The sequence below is a fragment of the Onthophagus taurus genome, chromosome 1, assembly GCF_036711975.1.
Source record: "Onthophagus taurus isolate NC chromosome 1, IU_Otau_3.0, whole genome shotgun sequence".
Lineage (NCBI taxonomy): Eukaryota > Metazoa > Arthropoda > Insecta > Coleoptera > Scarabaeidae > Onthophagus > Onthophagus taurus.
This window is the reverse complement of record NC_091966.1, coordinates 42,367,109-42,393,815: the sequence shown is the minus strand read 5'-3', so window position 1 is coordinate 42,393,815 and position 26,707 is coordinate 42,367,109. Positions and strand designations below refer to the sequence as shown.

At 31.2% G+C, this 26,707-nt stretch overlaps 4 protein-coding genes across 6 annotated transcripts in view; 1 reads left to right on the top strand and 3 right to left on the bottom strand.

Moving 5' to 3' along the window:
- Positions 1–1,168, bottom strand: part of LOC111420128 (cyclic GMP-AMP synthase-like receptor) — a 41,383-nt gene extending 40,215 nt beyond the window's left edge. For both annotated transcript variants that reach the window (XM_023053044.2, XM_023053045.2), the window contains exon 1: positions 1,098–1,168. The gene's annotated coding sequence lies outside the window, so the exon portion shown is untranslated. The remainder of the gene's footprint in view (positions 1–1,097) is intronic.
- A 376-nt stretch (positions 1,169–1,544) lies between these two features.
- Positions 1,545–17,158, top strand: LOC111420124 (E3 ubiquitin-protein ligase LRSAM1-like). 2 transcript variants are annotated; one of them, XM_023053036.2, is made up of 11 exons: positions 1,545–1,776; positions 1,843–2,085; positions 2,140–2,440; positions 2,498–2,601; positions 9,598–9,627; positions 9,792–9,893; positions 9,944–10,299; positions 10,349–10,592; positions 16,199–16,484; positions 16,546–16,784; positions 16,835–17,158. In XM_023053036.2, exons 1-11 carry the CDS (start codon positions 1,720–1,722, stop codon positions 16,955–16,957), a joined length of 2,085 nt encoding a protein of 694 aa, XP_022908804.1. In that variant the 5' UTR covers positions 1,545–1,719; the 3' UTR covers positions 16,958–17,158. The 2 variants fall into 2 exon arrangements, with proteins under 2 accessions (XP_022908804.1, XP_022908805.1); XM_023053037.2 differs by lacking the exon at positions 9,598–9,627.
- Positions 17,142–17,794, bottom strand: LOC111420123 (DNA polymerase epsilon subunit 3 Chrac-14). The gene is made up of 2 exons (XM_023053035.2): positions 17,369–17,794; positions 17,142–17,314 (listed from the first exon to the last, which is right to left on the bottom strand). Exons 1-2 carry the CDS (start codon positions 17,637–17,639, stop codon positions 17,220–17,222), a joined length of 366 nt encoding a protein of 121 aa, XP_022908803.1. The 5' UTR covers positions 17,640–17,794; the 3' UTR covers positions 17,142–17,219.
- A 4,493-nt stretch (positions 17,795–22,287) lies between these two features.
- Positions 22,288–26,707, bottom strand: part of LOC111420132 (uncharacterized) — a 73,616-nt gene continuing 69,196 nt past the window's right edge. The window contains exons 5-7 of the mRNA XM_071195688.1: positions 22,859–23,020; positions 22,698–22,800; positions 22,288–22,450 (exon numbers count right to left, since the gene is read on the bottom strand). Coding sequence (XP_071051789.1) covers positions 22,346–22,450; positions 22,698–22,800; positions 22,859–23,020 — 370 coding nt within the window. The 3' untranslated portion in view covers positions 22,288–22,345. The remainder of the gene's footprint in view (positions 22,451–22,697; positions 22,801–22,858; positions 23,021–26,707) is intronic.

Here is a 26,707-nt window from a genome sequence, read left to right as displayed (position 1 = left end):
GCACTTAGTAGTGTTTTGGTAGCAGTATATAGGCTTCTGAAAGCATTAAATAGTCTTTGTCAACAATATTTAGTTTTCTCCAAGCAATTAGTAGTCTTTCCTACAATATTTAGCATTCTGAAAGCAGTTAATAGTCTTTGAAAACAGTATCTAGTCTTTCCAAGCAGATAATAGGTGCTCTCAGCAGTATTTAGTCTTCTCCAAGCAGCTTGTAATCTTTTCTACCAATATCTAGCATTTTGGAAGCAGTAGGTACCTTTTTTGGAGAGCATATCTCTTCTTTCCAAGTAGTTATTATTCTTTTCCAATAGTATTTACCATTCTGGCAGAATTAGGTACCTTTTTGGGAAGCATATCTCTCATTTCCAAGCAGTTATTAGTCTTTTCCAGCAGTATCTAACATTCTGGAAGCGGTAGGTACCTTTTTGGAAAGCATATCTCTTTTCCAAACAATTTTTAAAGTATTTGAAAGCAATAAGTGGTCTTGGAAGCAGTATTCCGCCTGTCCAAGTAGGTCGAAACCTTTAACAACAGTGTTTAGCGTTCTGGAAGCTATAGGTATTATTTTGAAAACAGTATCTGGTCTTTTCCAAATAAGTTGTGGTCTTTTTCTGCAGTATCTAGCATTTTAAAAGCAGTAGGTAACAGTTTTGAAATAGTATTTTCTCTTTCCAATCAGTTTTTAGTCTTTTACTAGCAGTATTTAAGCAATAATTAGTCTTTTGCCAACAGTATCTAGCATTCAGGAACCAATAAGTTAAAAATTATCTTTAATTTATAGATGGTAAACAACTTTAGATATAAAGATAAAATAGAAAAATAATTTTTACAATTATTAATGATTCTTATCTACCGAGAAAGTTATATTTTGCAATTTTTTAATAATCACGTCTTATAATCTATAATATAGATAAAGTAATTTAATAAAAATACAATTAAAAATGTTTGTGTTTTTTTAACAACTTAAAGACGCGATTGTGACGCGATTTGCTATTTTAGAATAAATTAGAACCCAAAAATAACATAAAACGTCGTTCATTATTACCTTTTCAACTTCAGAGAAGACGATTTGAATAAAAAACATGATTTTTTCTTACCTGAATGACCCAAAATAAAACGCAACAAAAATTGACGTAAACACCAAGTGACAGTTCACATATAACCTTACTTTTTCAAATATAAATTATTTTAAAATCCTAATTCTTTAATTTTTTTTAATTTTAAATAAATTATGTCTTGATTGTTTAAAATAAATTAAGAACTATTAAAACTTTAAATAAAATCGTTTTAAATATAAAATAATATTTATAATTAAAAGAAATAATATCATATAGGCAACCCAAATTACATATTTATCACAATTTCATTATTTATAATTAATTAAACTTTAATTTGTAATTTTACCTCTAAAAAAACAATTTTTGTTGCTTAAATATCAATTATATTTCTTATATTGAATAAAATTTCAATAAAAATTTAAAAACTAAAAATTTTTAATATATGCAACCCACATAACGTTTCATTATCGTTTATTTTGACATTCATCTATCACCCTCTGAGTTTCATTCGTTGTCAACTAAACCAAAATTCAAACAACCTGATGAATGATTTAAAGTAATTCAATAAAATGTATTGATTAACGAGCACCGTCAGTTGAATTGTCGCGTAGTTTCGTTATAATCAGTGCCTTTATTATGTGATAATTGAAAAGGAAAGAAAATGTTTCGAAGGAATAAAAAGGAACACAAAGCCAAATTAGAACACAAACTCTATTTGGTAAGTTGTTTGTTGGTGCTAATTAACTCCTAATGTTTGTTGTATTAATACGAAAAAAATTATTAGGCTCGTGAAACCCCAGAACCAATATTTGATTTATCCGAATGCGGCTTAGATGCCGTTCCTTCAGGGATATATTCATTGTGTCGAGTTTTTTTGAAGGAATACTTAAAACTGGAGAATAATAATTTGTCGTCGTTAAGCGGAGGAGGAAATTTGCAAGATTTGTCCGGCTTAAAACTATTAGATATTCATTGTAATGAATTTACGGAATTACCGAATCAAATAGAGTGGCTGACTAATCTAAAGGTACTTAATTTGAAGTTATTAATACAAATTTAATAATTTTGTGTTGTTAAATAGGTGTTATATGCCAACAATAACCACATAAAGAAGCTACCTGCATCATTGTGCAATTTAATAAATTTACAAATACTAGATCTTTCAAACAACAAGTTACAAATGCTGCCGGATAATTTGGGAAATTTAAAACAATTAAAAGAATTACATTTAAATGGAAATAAACACTTGAAAAAGCTCCCCAAGACTACATGTCAGTTAAAAAGTTTAATTAAATTAGAACTGGATATTCCACATTATATTTATCCACCTCAACATATTCTAAATATAGGGCTTAAGGAAATCATGGACTATATTCATGCTGGTTTGTTTTAATTTAATGTTTTTAGAATTGTTGTATTTTTTTATTTCATTATTCTAGATAATGATTGTTCATGTGACAAAAATAAACTTGTATCAAGTAATCCCGCCTTAGAAGATAACAAATGTGATGATTATCTTAATTTGGATGAATTAAATTTTCAGGTAAGGATATTGATAAATTCCAAATCTAAAACTACTATCCATGTCAAAAGTCAAAGCTCCTAAATTTAGAGAAAATTTGAAAAAAGATGGTTGTAAAGTTTGTTGTAAACATTAAGAGTTAAATGAAAAAGTATTTGATTTTTAAGAATGTAGGTATCTTTGTCCACTTTGTGATTTTTTTTCTTAAAAACCAATCGACGAAAATATTTCAATTTTCAACAGGTGGTAGGCTGAAACGTTTTTAATGTGGGGCATATTTTATTTTTACTGTATTTCGTATAGTTTGGCGAAAAATTACTGTTTAGTAAGATGCTGTTATGTCTAAAACGGCTTTCAATGTGGTTAGGTAGTCGAAATTGTAGAAGGAGCAAAGAGGAAAGACTGATATGATGAGAAATGCAAGGAAACTATTGACAAAAGAAACAAGGCGCGAGAAAGAATAATACACTGACCGACTAGACGTCAAACAGAAGAATTCAATAGACTAAGAATCACATTTGAGACGAATAAAGTGGGAAAATCTATATGCAGAACAGCCTAAGCAAACCATGTGGGGGCATAGATGGTGAGATATTGGTAAATATGGGTCAAATGGATAGATGGAAGCAATAATTTGAAGATCCAATCCACATAAACAACGGTAGAAAAAATTCAAATGATACAACCCCAAATAAGTGAATCGAGCTATTAAAATGGTAAAATATGCGAAAGATTTTAAGGGGTGATTTTTCAGCGAAAATTAAGGGGGGTCTTTCATATAACTTTTTGATCAAAACCACTTCTCCTCCAAGTTACAACCCTCTAAAATTAGGGGAAAAATGTTTTTCTTTAATAAATCCATTATGGAGGAATTTGGAAGGATGAAATTTGGTAGATAACTATTACTAATAAGGTGACATTTTTTGACGATTTTGATAAACCTAATGTTTTTATAAGGGGGTGAAAAAATCCACCCCTATGATACTTCGCATCAAAACTTTTTAATGCGTCCATATTTTTCTATTTAAAAATTTAATTGAAATAGAGGGATTGGATATGCAACTTTTTTGTCTCTTAACATTTTCTCCTAAAATTGTTAGTTTGTCCATAATAAAATAAAATAGTACTCAGACCTATTTGACACAAATTCACAGTATGGTTATTTTTATGAAAAAATATCAAATAGGCTGATGTCATAATGACAAATTTTTAAATATTAACCCTTTGTGTCCCAAGAAGTCAAACATTTTGAAACTTTGTGACAGAATCAGACAGAATGAAAACGCTATCAAAATACACTCAGTAAAGGCGTTTGGAATAAAATTTTAGCAAAATATGCAATCCCCCTATTTTCGCATAGTCTAAGTGTCAAAAAAGATGCTAATTCAAAAATTCCTGGAAACCGTGTTTATTGAAATTAAGAAATAAAACTTATTTTAAATTGAAGCTTGAAGCTTTCTGTTTAAATCGATGTATAACAATCGATGGGTTGAATTAAAAAAATATTGAGAAAAAGCGTATTGAGTTAAAACTAACATTTTCGTATAACCTAAAAGTGTCAAAAAAGATGCTAATTTAAAAATTCCTGGAAGCCGTATTTATTGAAATTGAGGAATGAAACTTATTTTAAATTAAAGCTCAAAGCTTTCTTTTTAAATGATGTATAATAATTGTTGGGTTGGATTGGAAAAATATTGACAAAAAACATGTTGAAATAAAACTTACATTTTTGTATAACCTAAGAGTGTCAAAAAAGATGCTATTTTAAAAATTCCTGGAAGCTGTATTTATTAAAGTTAAGGAATGAAACTTATTTTAAATTAAAGCTCAAAGTTTTCTCTTTAAAATGATGTATAATAATTGTTGGGTTGGATTGGAAAAATATTTTAAAAAAATGTTGAAACAAAACTTACATTTTCGTATAACCTAAAAGCGTCAAAAAAGATGCTAATTTAAAAATTCCTGCAAGCCGTATTTATTGAAATTAAGGAATGAAACATATTTTAAATTAAAGCTCAAAGCTTTCTCTTTAAAATGATGTATAATAATTGTTGGGTTGAATTGGAAAAATATTAAGAAAAAAAATGTTGAAACAACACTTACATTTAAAAGAGTCAAAAAAGATGCTAATTTAAAAATTCTTAGAAACCATGTTTATTGAAATTAAGGAATGAGACTTGTTTTAAATTTAAGCTCAATGTTTTCTTTTTAAATTGATCTGTAATAATCACACCTAATAACCATTTATCAAAGATATACCTTCTTGAACAACAAAATTCAACAGCACCACTTTTCACTAAACTTCTAACCTCACATCTGGATGAATAAGTTTAAAGTGTACCTAAAAATCCTACAGTGCGTAGAAATATATAGTAGAGTATAGTAGAAAGTACAGACAGCTCTAAAAGCGTGGAATAGATAACTACAGTTTAAAATGAGTGTTTAAAATTACCGGTACTTTAAAGTACCGTCGGGACACAAAGTTTCTCTCAAAATTGTTATTTAATCAAAAAAAAAAATAATACACAGACACTAACAATAACAATTAACAAAACTACAAAAGCAAATAATAACAATGTTAACAAAATATTAATAATCGTAATAAATGTTGAAAATGCCCCCCCTCAGCAGCGATGCACGATTCGCCTCATTAAATTTCGTATCCTTTCAAATATTCCTGGTGAATTCCTAATAGTTTCACATGATGCGATGATACGATTCCGTAAATCATTGATATTTTCAACAGGAGTTGAATAAACCAGGGTTTTAAGAAAACCTCAAAGACAGAAATCTAATGGATTTAATTCCGGAGATCTGGCTGGCCAATTCTGAGGACCACCGCGCCCTATCCAACAATTTGTATAGACTTCCTCTAAGTAGCGAAGAAATCCTAAAATGCGCTGGCGCTCCATCATGCATGTACCATAATTCTCGCCTGATTTCTATCGAAACGTCATCAACAAGCAAGGGCAACTCCTCGTCGAGGAAATTACAGTATGCGTATCCATTTAATCTCATTGGAAGAAAATATGGTCCAATTGAATAATTGTCAATGACACCATGCCACACATTTAATGAAAATTTGTGTTGAAAATTGGAATCAACAATTTTATGTGGATTTTCTTCAGCCCATATGTGATTATTATGATTATTATCATGATTATTAATTCGCCTCATCGGTAAACAAGATACGACATAAAAACTGCGGGGTTTGTGTAACCATTTGAAGAATCCATTGGCAAAAAATTAACCGAGGTAGCAAATCTCGCGGTAAGAGACACGTTGCAGATGATAAGGATACAAAAGTTGTTCTTTTAAAATCCTAAACACGCTGGAATGGCTTACGTTTAATTGTTTAGTAATTTTTCTTGTACTGGTTCCGGGAGAGTTCTCAATTAAATTAAGAACTTATCGTGAACGTCCGCAATCGACAATTCTTCTTAAAAAATGTCCATCTTCTCGAAGACGTTGGTGAATACGCGCAAATAAGCTGTGAGCTTCTAACCCATTTCCATTAGCACGACCATACACAAAATGCATTTCTGCCATTTCGGCATTGTGTTATTACTTAAGCAAGAATTGTTTTAGTTTGCGAAAATAATATGGACAAAATCACAACAATGAAAATATTTGTCATAATGACACCTCCCTACTTGATATTTTTAAACAAGTAATTACCAAACTCTGAATTTATGTCAAATAGGTTTAAGTATTTTTTATGGACAAACTAACGATTTTAACTAATTAAATCAAGTTTCTAAATAAAAATAAATGTGGGCGCATTAAAAAGTTCGGATGCAAAGTATTATAGGTGTGGATGTTTGTACCCCCTTGTAATTACATTATATGGTTGGGTTGGGTTATAAAAATCGTTGAAAAATGTCACCTTATTAGTAAGTTATCTGCCAAATTTGATCCTTCCAAATTTCTCCATAGTGGATTTGTTAAAGAAAAACATTTTTTTGACCAAATAGCTATATGAAAGACCCCCCTTAATTTTCGTTGAAAAATCACCCCTTAAAATCTTTCGCATCAATTTAGATACACCCTGTACAGGATGTCTCAGCAAGACCGTTCATTAAACGTTTATGGAGTTCTGGCCAAAATAAAAATTTGAAAATTTTGATTTATGATTATACATAAATCTAAATTTTAAAATTGCGTTCTCTTCGACTAAAATGTTTTCAGATTTTTAACACTGTCGGTTATACCAGAAGTCACCACCTACTTTATTTTTTTAAATGAAACACCCTATATATTTTTACATATTTGGATTTGTTTTTTTCCAAGGTTTATACTCTTTTTGGTACTAATATTAAGGGACCTAACAGATAATTATTAGTTCACATACATCAAGAGACGTAAAAAAGTGAGACTTTGACAAGAACTCATTGAGAAGGCTTGTTCTCTATGGCACACTAACCCTAATTATCTCCAAAACTATTAATGTTAGGTATAGGACATATGGGATATAAAAGATGTAAAATGAGACACCGAAAACGACTAAGTAATAAAACATGGGGGATGCCATTTAAAAAAATGAAGTTATGGTACTTCCATATATCGAAAAGTTAACGTGCCATAGTAAAGTGACCAAACGTTTTAGACAGCCGTTCTCGGCACCAAAACATACTCCATCACGTTGCGTAAGCATGTTCTGAATCCTAAATTGATATCCCAAAAATCGTGTGTTCTCTGATTTTTTGAACAAATGTCTGCTAGAGCCGATTTTTCTAGAAAAATTCGAAAATAACTCGAGAACTGCCGAATCAAATTGCAAAAAGTAAAGTTATTCATAAACTTTGAAAATAGACAAATCCAAGTATGTAAAAATATACAGGGTGTTCCGGTATAACCGGAAGTGCTAGAAATCTGAAAGCACACCAATACGTAGTAAAATCACATGTAGACCAAAGTACGATTGAATCATCTTAATACTACTGTCACCAAAGTTATATCTGCTCAGCTTCTTTATTATGGTTCACACACTCAAAGGCCTTGCTGAGGTCGCAGAATGTAGCTGTCATATACTCGCGTCTCTCATAACAGTTTATTTCCTGTGGTACAAAATCTATAATCGCGTGCTAAAATTCTGACGGAATCCGTATTGACATGACGCGAACAAGTTATTATTTTCAAAGAAATCGACAATTCTACTCTTTATGATTTTTTCAAAATTTTTTGAGAATATTGGCTGGAATGAGATTGGTCGATAATTTTCTATTACAACAGGATCGCCTTTCTTAAAGACCAATGCTAACTTTAAAGCATTTGGAAAAGTGTTTTCTCATGCATTGGTTGATTAGTTTTGTTAAAGCCTTATATCTTTTATCAGCTTTAATATTACAGCATTTAATCCGTATATAATTTAATTTCCCAGGTGGTACAGTCATATTCGATAATAACTGATTAAAGTTAGTTGTCAATTATTATGAAGCTGCTGCTGTCATGTATATAATACATTAAAAAGTCTATAAACTTAACTGTCAAAATTATGGGGGAATATCGGTTCTCAAATAGTCACTCCATACTCCATGAAGAACTGAGGCGAGTACTAAGCTGGGTTTAGAGATGGCAGATCCACCACAAGATCATGGAGCTTACGACAAGGAGATGTACTCGCTACAATATTGTTTAATATAACGGTACAGAAGGTTATTAATTAGTTGGAAATAGACCAGAATAGCACTTTTATGTACAAAGAGACACTGCAGACGCAGATGATATCGTCCTAATGATCCAAAGCAGGAATGAAGACAGAAAACTGAAAGGGAATGCGCATAATGTAGGGTTACATATAAATATAGATAAACCTAAATTGATGGGCCTGAAGACATTACACAGGCCAGAACTTGTACTTGTGGATGATAACATTGAAGTAGTGCTGAGTTTTACCTACATAGGAAGCGTGGTAAATGAGACCAATGACACTGCATAGGTTTCGCGGGTTCATAGGTTGCGCACAGTTTCAGTTTCCGGTGTTGGGTCCTATTGTTGGAGAATCTCCAAACTGCCATCTTCTTCATTACTCTCCCCGGCTAAACCCACCAATTCTCCGAAATACTTTGCGCAACGTTTTGTCACCTTTACCACCTCCGCCATCAAATTAATATCTTTATCAAAAGCCATTGTTGCACGAGCTATAGCCTCCTTCATCCCCCTTTTCAAAAAGGGCGATCCATCATTAATAACCAATTACGTTCTGGATTGAAAGTTACCTGACTGACAGACAACAATTGGTAATGTGGTCACAAAACAATAGTACAGTGAGTACATCCCTTCTCCCTATAAGACATGGAGTCCCGAAAGGGAGCATATTACCACAATTACTGTTTATCTTGTACATAAATGATGTGCCATTATCTTGTGAGAATTGTAGGCAAGTATTATTTGCTGAAGATCGCTCTGTTGCAATAAGGGCTGATTCAGTCCAGCAGTTGTCGATGAGGATCACACTCGTCATTCGCTCAACATTTTAGCTTTGGTTTGGTTTCTGGATCTAATGGCCATTCATCATCATCATCAAACCATTGTTCTCTTCTTTGTGGTTCCTTAAAGCTAACTGCTGCTTTCTGAACCACTCTTGCTCCACATCATTTGCTTTCCAGTTTTATCTTCCGTAAGAGCGTGCACTCTTTACACTCCTACAGTCCTTTTTGTAAACAAAAGTTTTTTCCGGGTATTCATCGAATTTCCAAGGCTTGGTTGGTTGTTTGTCGTTGGTCCTACTACAACTCCCATCCTGGAGGACCAAGGTTTAGATTTCGAAGTGTCCACGAGGAGTTCTGTTCACCCCACCTATCGATCTAAACAAGATTCAGATCGATGAGGGTATTCCCCTCTACAGCTTTGACTTTGACACGGATAATAATCGTTTAACGCACAAGAAAACGTGCATTAAATGATTAATAAAACGTTATGATTAATAAAAAAAATTCTGAAAAACGAACTTTTATTGTTAGATGTACCCAAAATAGCTCAAAATCTAATATAGCTTTTTTTTTCTTTTATTTCTAGGCTAAAATGTGGCAGCTTGAAAAAATAAAGGCATGTTTTAATTTTATTTATTTTTTTCGCATTTTTTGCACTAGTTCAGTTATAAACGTAATAATTAATTAATTTCTTTTCAATTGTTGTTGCCTTGCTTAATCCTTTACGTAACGTTTACTTTAAACAATTTAAAAAAAAAATGTGTTAATAAATATTTTCAGGAACAAAAACGTTTCGAATTCCTCGAAATCGAGCGTCAAAACGATTTGATGCAAAAACAAGAATTGGAGTTGGCTAATGCGATGAAAATCGACAAGAAAAAAGTAAATTTAATCAATAATTAAATATAAATATAATAAGTATTTTTTTGTAGTTATTAGAAGATATAACGGAACAACAAAATAAATTAGATCACCAATTAATAAAGATTCATAATGAAAGAGAAATCGATCGGTTTCGTTTAATGGAACAACTCCACGATGTCGAAGAAAACGCAGATGTTGCAATAAATAAATTATTAACGTCTAACCGAGAACCATTGGCGTATCTTATAGAACAAGAACAAGTTTTCGAGGAAAAAATGTTACAAGCAGCTCTAGAATCCAACAGCCAATTGTTGTGCAAACAAGATATTTTAAGTGCCATGCAAGAACTTATCGAATACGAAACTGCCAAATTCCAAGAGTTTTCTAGTAACAAAAACGAAATTACTCGAAGTATTTTAGAAGAGTAAATTTAATCCTTTTTATTGACTTTATTTAGTAACGATTCATTTTAGGGAATTGAAAAACAATCAACATTTAACGGATTTATTGGAATCGCAAAATTTAAGACAATCAGAATTAGTTGACACCTTACAAAACGATAGCGAATTACAAAAAGCAGCCGTTGGGACTTTATTGGAGAAAAGCGATGCGAGAATTTGGGGTTTAGTACAACAAGTTCGTCTTGTTGAGTCTCAATTGGCCGCTTTAACTTCAATTGAATTAGATAGAAAGAAATTAAAAATTGACAAACAAATTGTAAGTTTATTAAAAGTAAGGATGGGAATATCTAAAAGGACTACTACATCTTTTGTAATCCAGAACATAAATATAAACATTCGATATTATTGGCAGGCAATAATAACATTTCTAATAAATTTTAATATTTGGAAATGTTGTTCTATAAAAACAGATAAATAAAAACCTAAAATATACCTATAAAAACTCGCAACTTTCTAGTTCTAAGAGTAGAACTAACACTAGAAACATTCGGCTTTTCAGCCCTTTGAATTATCAGGAAATGCATGGAAATATGTTAAAAACCTTATAGACATATTTAAGACACGAAGGGATACTAGGAAAAGTTAGCAAATTTATTGGCAAAGGTGGTCCCGTTCTTGGAAATGATTTAAAACCCTTTGTTAATCCTGATTCATCTCAAATAAGTCTCTGGAGCCCTTTTACAGTTTTTGGAAACATTCAAAATCCTTGAGGTTTCTTGGAAATTATCAGGAAATGCATGGAATTATGCTAATAACCTTATAGATATCGTTTGAAGTTTAAAATTGATATTTATTTCCGCTAAATTTTAAAATCCTTTTTGACAATTCTTGGAAATCCTCGGAAATACTTAAAAATCTCTCAATTTCTTAGGAAAAATTCGGAAATTTGTGGCAATGGTCGTCACGTTCTTGGAAGTGGTTTAAAACTGTTTCTTAATCCTGATTCACCTCAAATAAGTTCCTGGAGTTCTTTTACAGTTTTTGGAAACTTTTAAAATCCTTGACGTTTCCTGGAAATTATCAGGAAATGCATGAAAATATGTTAAAAACCTTATAGATATCGTCTGAAGTCTTAAAATTGAAATTAATTGCCACTAAATTTTAAAATCCCTTTTAACAATTCTTGGAAATCCTGAGAAATACTTAAAAATCTCTCAATTTCTTAGGAAAAATTCGGAAATTTATTGGCAATGGTCGTCAAGTTCTTGGAAATGGTTTAAAACTCTTTGTTAATCCTGATTCATCTCAAATAAATCCCTGGGCGTTCTTTTACAGTTTTTAGAAACTTTCAAAATCCTTGACGTTTCTTGGAAATTATCAGGAAACACATGGAAATATGTTAAAAACCTTGTAGATATCCCTGAAGTCTTAAAATTGAAACCTAAAAATTATGAAATTATTGGATGAATATCCGGAAATTTCCAAACGCGACCTAGAAGAATCGTAACAACTTATCTCTGTGACAAATCCTTTTCCACATACGTCGCTACAAAAACGACGTACAGAAATTGACTTGATGCTGAATCAATCTGAATCAATATGCTGAATCAATATCTATTTATAAGTATTTATCTATTACTTGCTTATGACATATTTATATTTTATAAAGAATATTTATCTTTTTGTTTGAATAAACACAAGTTAGTTACTCTTGTATAGAGTTTTTACAACGAAGACAGAGACGCATCTTGTTCACAACATGTAATATGTAATTATAACATGACACATCAATCCCTAAAATCCAATCTGGGTGTGTTACTGTACGAAGGGTTCCATAAAAGAATTATATCGAAAAAGGGTTCCGCGCAATGACAAAGATTGAAGAACGCTGCTCTAAGCTACAGCCTTTTCAGCCTATTAGTAAATACATCCATGCCCAGAACTAGAAACATTCGGGTTTAGCTTTACGTCTCTTAAGACGGCTAAAGCCGAAAGATTCTAGTTCTAGGTCTAGTGTTATAGTGTTAGCTCTAGTTTTAGTTGTTATTCAACGTTAAATTTCATCAACGTTTAAATTGTTATACAGGGTGTTTCAAGTTTTTGTAGCAGGACTTTAACAGTCGATACATCTTTTAAAATAAACACAAAAACTTCAAGAACAAGATGTTCAAAATAAATTTTTAAATTGATTTTTATCTTGTATTACATGTGTATTTCAACCGATTCTTTTCAAATTTAATATACGGAGGTTTTTTGGCTTGAGTAAAAAGGTTATGGAGTTCGTTTTACTATAGCCGGTAGAGGGCGCTCTGTAACATATTCTTTACGGATTAAAATAGCAATAACTTTTCTGACAGTATACTTTTTGTCTTTTTGAATAAAAATTCAGATTCTCGGTACTTTTTTAAGCAAAAAGGATACTCTTATCAAAATGCGCAAAACTTGATCGTTTTCAAGATAATCCGCTTTTTATTATTCGATATAGACCAATTTTTTTATGGGATTGTTAAAGATAGGTAGGTAGGTAGGTAGATAGATAGCCCTAAAGTATAGAAGATATCCAAATAGAAAACATCAACATCCTTCTGTGTTTGTGAAAGTGCATAGACAAATAGTTGTACAAGGGCTAAACAATGACGGGTACATCGTAATAATGACAATGTTAGACTGCAAAGAAACTTTAGAGGAAGAATTTTACGTGAGTTCGACAGAGACCCCACCACGAGTATTAGAAGCGCTTCTGCCTTATGAATTTTGCCTTTTAAAACATAATCATAGACATGCTTATCATTTACAACTCTTGCAAGGATTGCAACCAGGCGCACATAGGTTGATTTGATCAATTTACGCGGTCAAAATCATTTTATGATCTATATCAGTTCTAAATGGGATAAACAATAATAATTCGGTATTTTTCATAATAATTACTAATTAATATGATTATTTAAAAACAAATACAGAAAATTCAAACATATTAATTTAACACACTTATAAAAGGTATCTTAAAAGACATAATAATCACAATAAGCATTCATTTCCGAAATCACTGTCCCATAATATTTGTTCGTAGGTATATTATGTTAGTAAACAATATCAATAATCATTCCATATTTAATCACAAATCTTGCTCGCTATCCGAAGAATCTGGTGTAGTACTGGTTTCAATATAAGGCTCAGCTGATATTAACATTTCTATTGTTTCTGGGCAGAATGATTTAGATTTACACCTTTTTTTAATTTGTGTTGTGCTGCTCAAAAGTGGGTCTGAGTTTAATAATAATTTATTTTCTATTATATATATCGCGGTTACAATCTTCTCTTAAAAATTTCCTGGCAGTTTTCGCGGTACATACGAAAATGTTTGTTTCGAGCCTCTTGAGCTTCTTTTAATAATTGCCCTATGGGCAACAAAGCATTTTTAATGATGTTTTGCACCATGTATTAATATCTTATGCATGGATGGTGTCATTGGATGCCATCCATACAATTGAACGTATAATTTAGCCGTATCCAGGGCATATTTATCATATTTCTTGGTATCAATTTTATGACCAGATGAAATGACTTCCAAAATTACTTTAAGTCTGTACAATAAATTATAAACAATTGATCTCAGCAGCTAAATTTGCATTTTCGAAGAATCTTCGGCTAGTGTTTCCATCGTTAGTATTTCTATAGCTAGCCTTTGGCATATCTATTAACAATCCCGTCTCTTTCCTAAATCTTTCTTGAATGTGTAATTTCGTTTGTTCTTCGACGATTTTTTCCTCCTTACCTCTTTTCTGTCTGTACTTCTTGACTGGCAATTTATAAGCCAAATGTAAAATACTCTCTAACAATCGTATTCTGGCGTGTAAAACAGATAAACCAAATTCGATAGCAGGTTTACTCACTACCTTTTTTTCTAGATCCAGATTATTGAAATCTTTTGATGTTAAGTTACATATATAACACCGTGTCGTTGATTTTATGCCAGTAGCTGCGTTGCAAACGTGTCCGTCAACTATAGTCATTTTCAATATATGTCCAAACAGGAATGTCTTTCCGTTCAAAATGACTTCGGTAGCAACTAAATTCTGTGCAGACTCTTCGACAAAGCTAATTTCTTCTTTAGTAACATCCGTGTTTTCCTTCAGAAATCTGAATCTTATCGGTCGGCAATATTTTGGCGAAGACGGTGTTGGGTTTTGCCAAATGACTTTCTTTTTATCCTTGCCACAAACTATTTGTATTGGTACGAAAGAACTCAGAAATATATGACCGTCTGAATGAGCATCATTATCGAATTTCTGTTTATATTTTGCTTGCTGCGAACCATCACAACTCCATTTACAAATAATTAGCAATGAATTTCTTTCTTCTTCATTGAGGGTTGCTAGTACTTCTTCCAGATAAATTGAAAGCGCGTAACAGTGCTGTTCATGAGGCCTTGTAATGTACTCTCGGCACAGGTACTTGTGACCCTTATACATTCTTTAGGTGGATAGCAATCTTGTTTTGCTTTAATTACTAGATTGTAACACGGATAAAGTGCTTTGTTCCTACTTCTAATAACTTCATATTTCCGCTTAGTTAAATCAGCCTCTACAAACATGTGGAGACAGTGGACGAATTTCTTGTTGGCAATATTTGGGTTGGAAAGCTTTCTTATATGTTCCAGCACGAGTAGGAGAATTTGTGATGTTTTTCAGAATTTGGGATGCATCTCTTTTGCCTCTTTCTCTTAAGGTTGTTTGTGCAGCATGAATAATAACCTCATCGTCTACAGTCGTGCGAACCTGTTCGGTTTTTCAGCGCTTATGAGCTATGAGCTTTCGACCATTTCACTTTTATTGAAGATTTAAAGTAACCAAAACATTTCTTCAGACATCTTATCTTATCTTCAACGTTACAGGAGTACGACAAGAGATGCTTTTCCAAATGACTCAATTATCCAATTTTAGATGAATAGTTATTTCATCTACAGTTGGAAAATTGAGTTGTTGCGGTTGATCATATAAATATCGACGAGGTACTCCTTTTATTCCAGACGTGCTAGTTGATGTTGAAATCACTTGAAAACAGAATAATATAGAAAAATAAAATTCCGGTGAAGAACGGCGTCTAACGTTTTGTCGGTGGATTGCTAAAGCATCAGCCAACAATAGAGGTTTTTTAAATAATGTAATGTAGAACGATGAATCGGGTTTCACAAGACGTGGGATTGTAAACTTTCACAATTTACATGTTTTGGTATCCCTACGCAATTTGGCCACAAAACTTCCAACATGAATTTAGTGTCAACGTCTGGGTAGATGTTTATAATAATCATCATTTCGGGACATACGTTTTTCCACCACAACTAACCGTTGCGGCGTTCTTGTAATTTTTGGTAGCTGAACATGCCAATATGTGGGATGACATTGATTTAGCTTTAAGAAGAAAGGCCTGGTTTCAACTTGATGATTGCAACTTATCACGGTAAGGTGGTAATAAATTGGCTAGACAACCATTTTCCTGCAAGATGGATTGGTCGTGGTGGACCAGTCGCATGGCCCCATCATCTGCAGATCTTAATGCTTTTTTTCTGTGTGGACACCTGTTCCCATACGGGATGAACTTATAATAGGATTAGGAATGCTTGTAATGACATAAGGCTGTTCTTAAATACCATTACTCGATCAGTGAATTTTTTTACATTTTTACAAACACCTGTATATTTTTGTTGAACTAAAACTAGAACTAACACTAGACCTAGTATCATTTGGGTTTTCCGCACGTCTCTAAAAACGGCTAAACCCAAATGTTTAAGGGCTAAACCCAAATAAATTAAGCATTTGCTAATTCAAAGTATGAAACAGTACCTGTTACCAGGATTTAGCAGTTCCATCTATCCTTGATTAAAAAACATTTTTAGATTATATAGATTTATTTATATTTTAGAATGATTTAGCGGAAAAAAGATGTAACCTCTCTTTATTATTAATGCAACTTCTTGAAGAACAAAACGTAAGAAGAACTCAATTATTATCAACGATAAAAACGTTAGAATTGAATACTGATAATTCTGAAGATTATTGGTTGAGACAATACCAACAAATTTTGGATCATTTACCGAAAGGAATAGTCGAGGCTCAAAACAACATGAACCCAAATTTAGTTGAAGCGTTATTAATGGAAGGGGTGTTACATTGTATTCCGTTTTTATCGAAATGGGCCAATGATGAAAGTAAATTATTAATCTAACTTTAAAAGTAAAATCACTTTTTTTTTGTAAACTTTTTTTTTAGCCACCTTATTAAACGTAACTGCTGAAGAACTTAAAGCTGCTGGTATCAACAATCAAGAAGACTGCACAAATATTTTAAACGCATTCCATTTGTATAATAAACAAAAATATCAAACAACCCAAGTGGATGGTGATAAATTACCATCCGCTCCAATTATGGAAGTTGAAGAAGCGAGTGCGCCACCTGAAGACTTCGTAGCTTTTGTATCATCAGAATGTGTTATTTGTTTACATCTAGCGGTAATAAACTTAATAATGATTACGATAATTTCTTATTCTTTTCTTTTTAGTGTCAAATAATCTTTGTGCCATGTGGTCACTTTTGCTGTTGTAATAATTGTTCGTTATCAGTTAGTGATTGTCCACTTTGCAGATCAACTATTAAACATAAAATTAGGACAGCGACGTCTTAGCATGATGAAAAAATCAACATTAATTTTATTGATACATAACATATAAATATAACTTTATTCTAGTCTTTTTATAAACTAAATTTTGTGCAATATTATAAATTTGTGTGTTATTAATTATAAATTTGTATTAAATTCATATGTATTGCAAAAAAAATAAACTATATTATCATAATAATAATAAAGATTGAATTTATTCTATAATTTTATTTCAATTCTTTACAATTTTAATAACATTTTTTACATAAGTCAAAAAATACTAATATTAATCGTCTTTTTCTTCAGTTTCTTCTTCATGTTCCACATCTTCCTCTTCAACTTTTCCTTTTGAGTCATGTTTTCCTTTAGAATTTTTAAATGCTAAAAGTAAATGCAATAATAAATCAAATATTTTATCCAAATCATCCAACATACCAAGCAAAGCTTCCCTTAATTGCTCAATAAATTCCTCAAATTCAGCTTCTTCTAATGCGTCAAATATATCTTGAGCCAACAACGTTTTTCGATTCATTCTATGCGCCGTTTGTGTACTCAAAGATGTGATGTAAAGTATAAACATAGAGGCAGCTTTGGCTACAGCTGCTTTTACATCTTTTCCAACAGTTACATTATCTGGAAGTACTTCTTTTATTATTCTTTGTACGGAAGCGTTTGATAAATTTAAATCTTCTAGTTTCTCAGCCATTCTTCTCAGGAATTATTTTTATAGGTTAGAATTTATGTTTGTGTTTAAAAACCTAACCTATAAGAATGTTATTGACGTTGACAGCTGTACTAAATTTGCTGTTTATTGTTAGAATTAAACAATTAAATTTATTGAAAATAAAACAATAATAAATTAATTTGAATAATAACTCCCGCTGTTATTGTGATATAGACGATTTTAGATATTTTTGAGGTTGTCTTGTGAATAAAAACTTGAAATATCTTTTATTAAGCAGAGGTAAAATGGGTTGCCTAAAAATTTTGGTTTTATTCCATATTATTAATTTATTCCATTTCACTTAAGCAACAATATACAAAAATATAAAAAAAAAGATAAAATAAAATTAAAAATACATTAAAATATAAAGCGAAATATTAATATTAACGGTTATAATTTTATTATTTTTAGGTTATCCAACTTAACACGGTTACCATGGTGATTAAGATCCAAATATAGCAGGTGCTTGTCAAAATTGAAATTGAATTTAAGTTTTTTTTAAGGAAAAAGTCTTATTTAATTGGTTTAAAAGGTTGTATTTAACTCAAAATTGGTTTATCTAGGGTATTATAAACAAGGTAAGTGCATTAAATCATAAAAAGATATTTTTAATTTATTTCTCTTAATTAGAATCGATTCAAATTAACTACAATTAACGAATTTGTTTGTTATGAATGCGTGATAGTCGTAAAGAATTCGAATTGTTTTAAAATTAATAAAAAATAGGTTAGAATTGGTAAAAAAATCGGAATAAAATTTTATTATTTTAAGGTTATCCAACTTGACTCGGTTACCATGGTGATGAAGATCCAAATATTGCATTTGCTTGTCAAAATTGACGTTGAATATAAGATTTTTTCATGAAAAACACATAATTAATTTTTTAAAGGTTGTATTTAATTCAAAATGGCTAAATGGATGAAATTATAAGCAAGGTAAGTGGATAAAATCAAAAAAAAATTATTTTTAGATCAATTAAAATGTACAAGAATTTAGGGTTAAATAACAATTAAAACTAGAACTAACACTAGACCTAGAAGTAGAAACAGTCGGGTTTAGTCGTAAAAAAAACTTTCAGTTGTCAATGTCAACTTTAATTCGTAATCTTCATAAAATAACCTTTAAAGTGAGTCCAAACTTGACGCATTTATCTCAAAAAACAAAAAAGTTCGAACTTTCAATTTTGACATATTTGTCAACTTCATAAAAAATCCTTTAAAATGAGTCCAAACTCGACATATTTAACTTTAATATTAATGGAAATACAATCACTTCCGGTTTGAAACGTCAACGTCAATTTTGACATATTTGTCATCTTCATTAAAAAACCTTGAAAATGAGTCCAAAGATGACGCACTTATCTCAAAAGACAAAAAAGTTAGAATAAAAAACGTTAAACCCGAAGTTAGCAACAATAAAGATAGCAATTTAATTTTTAAATATTAATACCAACCTTAATTTTTGATTTTTTTATTATATTTTTGTTTTTGTGACAACTATTAAGACATTTTATAAAAATTAAGAATATGTCAAAATGACATTGACATTTCAAATCAGAAGTTGCTTATATCTCGAGTAATATTGGAATTAAACGTATCATGTTTGGACTCATTTTAAAGGATTTTTCACGACGATTACAAATATGTCAAAATTGCCGTTGACATTTCTTAACCGGAAGTTGAACATAACCTCATTAATATTGAAGACAAATATATCGTGTTTGTACTCATTTTAAAGGATTTTTAATGAAGATTACAAATATGTCAAAATTGAGGTTGACATTTTAAACCTGAAGTTAGTTATCATGTAATAGAAGTTTTATAACTGAAGTTGATGTAGTTTAGTCACTTTTTCGAACTTTTAATTTTGACATATTTGTCAACTTCATAAAAAATCCTTTAAAATAAGTCCAAACTCGACATATTTAACTTTAATATTAATGGAAATACAATCACTTCCGGTTTGAAACGTCAACGTCAATTTTGACATATTTGTCATCTTCATTAAAAAACACTTAAAATGAGCCCAAACAAGACACACTTATCTCAAAAAACAAAAAAGTTAAAATATAAGATGTTAAACCCGAAGTTAGCAACAATGAAGATAGCAATTTAATTATTAAGTATTAATACCAACCTTAATTTTTTTTATTGTATTATTGTTTTTGTGATAAATCTTAAGACATTTTATAAAAATTAAGAATTTGTCAAAATAACATTGACATTTCAAACCGGAAGTTGCTTATATCTCGAGTAATATTGAAATTAAACGTATCATGTTTGGGCTCATTTTAAAGGATTTTTCACGGCTATTACAAATATGTCAAAATTGACGTTGACATTTCTAACCGGAAGTTGACCATAACTTTATTAATATTGAAGATAAATATGTCGTGTTTGTACTCATTTTAAAGGATTTTTAATGAAGATTACAAATATATCAAAATTGAGGTTGACATTTTAAATCTGAAGTTAGTTATAATATTATAGACAAATGGATAACTTCATGGTGTTCTTTTATGATGTATTCTTTAAATCGAGTCCAAACTCGACCCGGTTATCTCAAAAAACACCCGAGATATCTAACATTTAACATTTGACATAACCTCAAAAAAGTGACAATCGGAAGTTTGTTGTCTTTTAAGATAACTCGACCGAGTTTGGGCTCATTTTAAAGAGAATTTAATATAGATTACGAATGCGATTTTGGTTTAATTAAATTCTGTCAAAATAAAGACAAATTGGCGGATAATTCAATGAAAAATGATACGATTCGAACGAAATTAAGTTCGCGGGGGACTTTTAAGTAAAAATATAGAATTTCGCTATTATTTTATTAAAATTATTAATCAAGATGGCGGAAAATATCAAATAATATTAATTTGACGTTTATAAAGTGAGGTTAGGTTTTTTATTTATTCACGATCGTGTGGTGAATTAAAAATGCTTCAAATTGAGTCCAAATTCGACTCGATTGTCTCAAGAAACATCCGCGATCCTACGTTTAATTTTGACATAACCTCAAAAAAGTGACAATCGGAAGTTTGTTATCTTTTAAGATAACCCCATCGAGTTTGGGCTCGTTTTAAAGAGAATTTAGTGTAGATCACGAATACGATGTTGGATTAATCAAATTCGATTTAGAAGTTTAATTAAGCTTTTAGATCTAAAAATAAAGTTTTTCGTTAACATATCACTATGTTGCATATTTTTATGATGATAATTGATCACTTTACTCGAAAATACTGCCCGTTTAACAAAATTAGCAATGGCGTCAAGAATATTTTTGAAAAAGGGCTTTTTATTGCAGATAATGTTTAATTTTACAGAAACTTTGACCTGCTATATCTCGTTAAGGAGGCATTTGCGACCCCATGTGTATTAAGACTTTTCATCTTAATTTTTCATCTATTATCTACTCGAGAAGTCTGTCAGTGGTTTTTTTGTATCACTCTGTATAGACCTTTTTAGTATTTTTGAGGTTGTCTGTGAATTAAAACTTGAAATATCTCTTATTATGTAGAGGAAAATCGAAGCGAGTGTGATGTCAATAACTGATTGATCTTTAGCGGTTATAAAGCTAAATTAAGTATATCTAAATTACTGCTAAAAATGAATTCAAGAAGAGACTTACCTCTTCCATTATCATGCATTGGGGTTTATTGAACGTTCCTTTTGAAAAAAATAAAAATAAATTTTCATTTATAAGATTTTATTTTAATTGTTACACAAATTTACAATTTACATAAAATTTTATATCCTGTACTAAACAATGTGGAGACGTCAATAGGGTCACAAATTGTCACGATATATCTATATAAATAATTTGGTCGGTGTGTATATACAATTAGCAAACAAATCAAACAATAAAACCAACGATAATCTCAATCTAATTCTCATCCGCATTAATCAGTCAACCATTCTCTCTCATTCTTTCCTGACCTGTCCCTGAATACATCAGTACCTTTGTGATATTGATACGGAAATTGACGTTGATCGTCGTTTTACATTCATAATAATAACAGTCGTGCTGATAAAACGAAGATCTAAAATTATCACCTATAATTTTCCTAGTTAAAATAAGTTATGAAAAGCGTGACTAAACCCTAAAATTGTAGGCAAAGAAAACAGCTAATCTCTCTTTATTAAGTTTTTAAGCATAACGATGCCAGTCTTTCCATTTTCATAGCAGATAGATATTATTTACTTGATTAAAAGGATATAGGCATGTTTAGGTATTTCTTTTTTTTTACATATTTCGTTATTTTTCCCTATAATAATCTCGCAGATACAGTCTCTCTATATAGAATATATGAAAAATGTAAACAATCGCGTTAAAATTGACTTAGGTACGGAACATGATATTTGTTTTTGTGTGTTTTAACTGATATTCGTATAGTACCGTATCAGAAAAGTGTTACATTTTAACAATTTGATGGAAGGCTGCCTAACGAGAATATCACTCACTAAAATTAAATACTTTATATATCGCAAAGTGCTTTCTCGAAATATTATTCTTCGGAATTAGGACATACCTACATCAACAAAATAAATTATGTAGGCTTTTGCGCTCTAAATTCTTGTACTAAGCACTAAGATCTAGCGTATTTATTTTCTTGTTAAATTATTTCTTTATTTTTTTGGGAGGGGATATTTTAATACATTTTTTGTTTCATTTTATTTCACTTTTTACTTCTTTCGGTCAATTTCTTCTTCAGCACCTTTCTGGGCGGGCGTCTGAGCTGGTGTCGGGTCATCTTGAAATAATGGATTTTTTACTTCCATTTCGCCAGTCTAAAAAAAAGTTATTATTAATCATACAATAAATATGACCTAAAATGATACTCGTAGAATAGTAAATTCTACTTGAAGTATATTATGAAAAATCTTTTATATCGGAGAAACCTAAAGCTCAGTTTTTCTTATTATGTTTGGTGTTATATTACCGTTTAGTCACGAAGCGTACTTGTCCTAAAGAAAATTCTCGGTTAATTAAGTTAAAAGTAGAAACGTCTTAAAAGAGTGTTTTGAGGAACTTTACCGGTGCTAATCCAGGACACTCGTACACCGTGTAATCTCCTTCTTCGTTTTCCTCATCGCTATCTGCTTCCGACACTGAACCATGCCTTTCATTTCCCGCCGCTCTGAAATAAAATAAATTATTCTTAAGTTATTTATCAAAGTTAAATCTGAATAAATCACCGTTCCATAGCTATTATCTGCTGTTTTTGATGTTGATAGTGGTACATTTGGGCTGATTGTGCCAATCTTCTGTCACCAGTCGGCGATATCTCTTTGTTAGGACCCGTGATACCGTACGCTGGATACTCAACGTCAGCTGCATTCTTTACATGCTTTTGTAAACTAAAACAAATATCAAAATATATTTGTTGTTTAACACTTTATTGTGTTGTGAGAATTATTTGTCGTGTTTAATAAATAAATGAAAGATTTAAATTATGTGGAGGTTTTTGTGGGAAATCAACGTTATAATAAAATGTGAGTAGAATGCTGCACGTGTTAAAAACGTGACAGTGATCTATGGTTTTAAGCGAACAATTCCCATTGATTCGCATCCGCCGCGATCCATTAAAACGATTTATCATCTCTCGTAGCTGTTTAATAAAAAAATCTAGGAAAAAGCCACACGTTTTAAAATCTCGGAAAATGTATATTCTTAATCCGAACAATAAAAGTTGATTTAATGCACCATCAATAATGTCTTGTTTCCCATAATCATCGTTGTTATGACTTATTGATTTAAAAAATCAATTGAAGGGCTTAGTATGAAACAATGACAAGTCACATTTTTTTCAAATACGACTTTTGCTTATTTTCGAGTTCTACAAAAGTATAATAAGTCACGGAATAAATAGTTTGAAAATATTCCAAAGCATAGCACCACAAATTCGTAGTAATGATCTTGCGTTGCTACATACGCATTTGCTTTGTGAAAATAAACAATGACAAGTCACACAAAAATTGTAACGCGTCGTGCATGTGAATCGAATAATTTTAATATAATGAACAGTGAAATGAGTGATCCAGTCGATGATAGTGATATTGATAGAGATTATGTACCTAGTGATACAGAAAAGGTTCTATGCAATCAAATTGGGTTGTCATTGGGTGGCTAGTTTAGTATTGCTTTTTCAATATAGAACGATGGTATAAACGAATCAGATGGGGAAACAGGGAGCAGAACATTAAAACGGATTAGGGCTGATACACCTGAACCTGCCCCTAGAAGTAGATAGAAACACCGAAAAGAAGACACATATCCACGATCAAAAAGAAAAATAAGAAGAAATCTGGGACAGCAGTATACTAGTGACAAAACCAAAAAGACTGTTGCAACTCGGGAGTTAGGACCTCCTTGTGAGTGTAAAAAAAGATGTAGAGAGAAACTAGATGGTAATGAAAACCGTATTTTCAATGAATTTTGGAATTTGGGATCATGGGAATTGCAGAATGAATATCTCTTTGGATGCATTGCTATAGCAAAGAAAAAGAGATCTTACAAAACAAGGCAAAAACGACAAGAATCAAGTAGAACTTCCAATGCGATTTATTCTGTCAATGCTAATGGCCAAACAGTAAACGTGTGTAAAACCGAGTTTCTGAATGTTCACGGTCTGCGAAAATCAAAGGGTAGACTGAACAACATCGTTTCAAAGAAAATAAGAGGAACTCCTGTACCAGAAAAAGATAAACGTGGCCGACCCAATCAAATTAGTGACCAGCTAAAGCAGACTGTTAGACAGCGTATAGATTTAATACCTAAATACCAAAGTCACTATAGCAGGGCTGAAAATCTAGGGAAAGTATACATTAACTGTGATATGACCATATCGCGTCTTTATTCTGAGTATTATGTTCCGTGGTGTCAACAACAACATATCAAACCTGTTCTGGAGCACACATATAGGCAGATATTTTGTACAGAATACAATATTGGCTTTAAATTACCCAAATTCGACACTTGCAAAACTTGTGATCAACTTAACATCAGAATAGACTCTGCAACAAAATTAAATGAAAATCAGGAATTGTCTCGGCTAAACATTGACCTGACGACACATAAAACTAAAGCGAAAGCAATGCAGGATTTGTTAAATAACACGACTCAAGAATCAAAAAACACCAATAGAACGTTGGTAATTTCATTTGACTTACAACAGGCATTACCAATCCCGAAATTAACAACGGATCCAGCGTTTTATTGCAGAAAAATCTGGTTATACAACTTAGGCATTCATGATTGTACAAATGGCAAAGGGTACATGTTTCTCGGGACGGAAGATATAACAAAAAGAGGAAGTGATGAAGTCGGTTCAATCCAACTAAAATTTCTTATGACGAAGACCGAAATTCACCACCTAATTATATTTACAGATAATTGCCCAGGGCAAAATAAAAATTGGCTAATGATGAGTTTATGGTTACAACTGGTAAAGGAGAATAAATTTGAAACAATAACGCACCATTTTCTCGTAAGTGGTCATACTCATCTTCCTTCTGATAGGGACTTCGCACTTATAGAAAAGCGACGCCGAAGGTATGCACCACAAGTTTTTTGTCCAAATGAATGGTACGAGATTATACGGCGATCAAACAAAAAAACACCTTTTGCAGCCACAGTTATGACGCAGGAAGATTTTTTAAACTTTACACCTACTCTTACAAACATAAAAAAGAGTTCGCGCACCAATACTGGCCATAACTTAGACTTTGCTAATGCGTTTTCATTTCATTCACTAAAGTTTTTTACGTCAAACATTCTGTTCATGGTGAGTATCTCAAAACGAGGAAGACCAGTATACACTACACTTGATCAGTTAGATAGAAAGTATCTTGAACGAATTAAAATTTCAAAAAAAAAAATACGACAATGTAAAGACATTGCTACCTTACATACCGGCTGTAAATCATGGTTTTTTCCAAAATTTATAGCCGAAAATAACTGAAAGTGCTGAAGAAACAGAGGAACCTGAAATTATTAATAAGGCAGAGCCATTTTCTTAGTTTAAACATTATTTCTTTATATTTATTTTTTTTTGAGTTATTGACTTATTTAGTTTTTAATTGAAAATGTTGTCGTTTGTTAGTGCAAAAGTGTTACAAGTCACAATTTTTCTAATAAAATTCTATTTATATATTTATTATAGTTTTCTATATATTTTTTTTATTATTTCAGTATCCTGGATACTGAAATATACAGTTGTGTTACTAATGTAAACAACCCAAAAGGTAAAAAGACGGAAACATTAATTTTACAGATTTTGTACAAATTTCAAAGTCGATTTTCCAATAATTTTATATTTGTGCCTTGTCATTGTTTCACACTAAGCCCTAATTAAATAATTAAACTATGTTCAACTATGAAGCAATTTTATTTATTTTTTAGTGCTACATATGTTTCAGAAATTTCTTTCCTTTTTCAGGTATGACTGAAAATACTACGACATTATTAAATAGATTTAGCTAATTAACTAAAGAGTAAAAACAATTAAGGAGTAAAAAACTAACATTTAAAGAATTAAAAGAAACAGCTCACCGTCAGATCTTAGAGGAACTCATTCATATGATTAAAATTCATCGTGATGTTCGTTAACAATTTAAGTGTATTCGTAAACTTGATCGTCTAATTAAAGACAAACATAACGATTATAATCAAAAACTTAATAATGAATAATTGTTAACTTTCCAAATAAAACACCTACACTTTATTTTACTGTTAAAAGATTAGATTTTGATACACAAATTTTCCCTTCCCTCTCTCACAAAACCTCATGAGTTAGCCATAAAAATTGAATCCCAGTTGCTTAGAAGTCCCAACCTCAAACAAATTTTTATAGAAAATAAATCCACAATTCAGAATGTAAACAAATATTCTAATTTGAACCACTCAGTTCACCATTTTAAATATAAAAACATCTTCACAAATATTAAAAAATTAAATAATATAATTAGGGATAATAACTTGATAATTACTCTCGGTGACAAAGGAGCGGGAACTGTCATTATAGATAAAGACTAATATTCTCAATA

What these genes read in the sequence shown, in the direction of transcription:
- LOC111420124 (XM_023053036.2), top strand. Translation starts at nt 1,720, where the DNA reads ATGTTTCGAAGGAATAAAAAGGAACACAAAGCCAAATTAGAACACAAA. An exon ending in TGGATGAATTAAATTTTCAG is followed by an intron (nt 2,602 to 9,597) that starts GTAAGGATATTG and finishes TTTTATTTCTAG; the next exon opens with GCTAAAATGTGGCAGCTTGA. An exon ending in ACTCGAAGTATTTTAGAAGA is followed by an intron (nt 10,300 to 10,348) that starts GTAAATTTAATC and finishes GATTCATTTTAG; the next exon opens with GGAATTGAAAAACAATCAAC.
- LOC111420123 (XM_023053035.2), bottom strand. Translation starts at nt 17,639, where the DNA reads ATGGCTGAGAAACTAGAAGATTTAAATTTATCAAACGCTTCCGTACAA. An exon ending in ATTAAGGGAAGCTTTGCTTG is followed by an intron (nt 17,315 to 17,368) that starts GTATGTTGGATG and finishes ATTTACTTTTAG; the next exon opens with CATTTAAAAATTCTAAAGGA.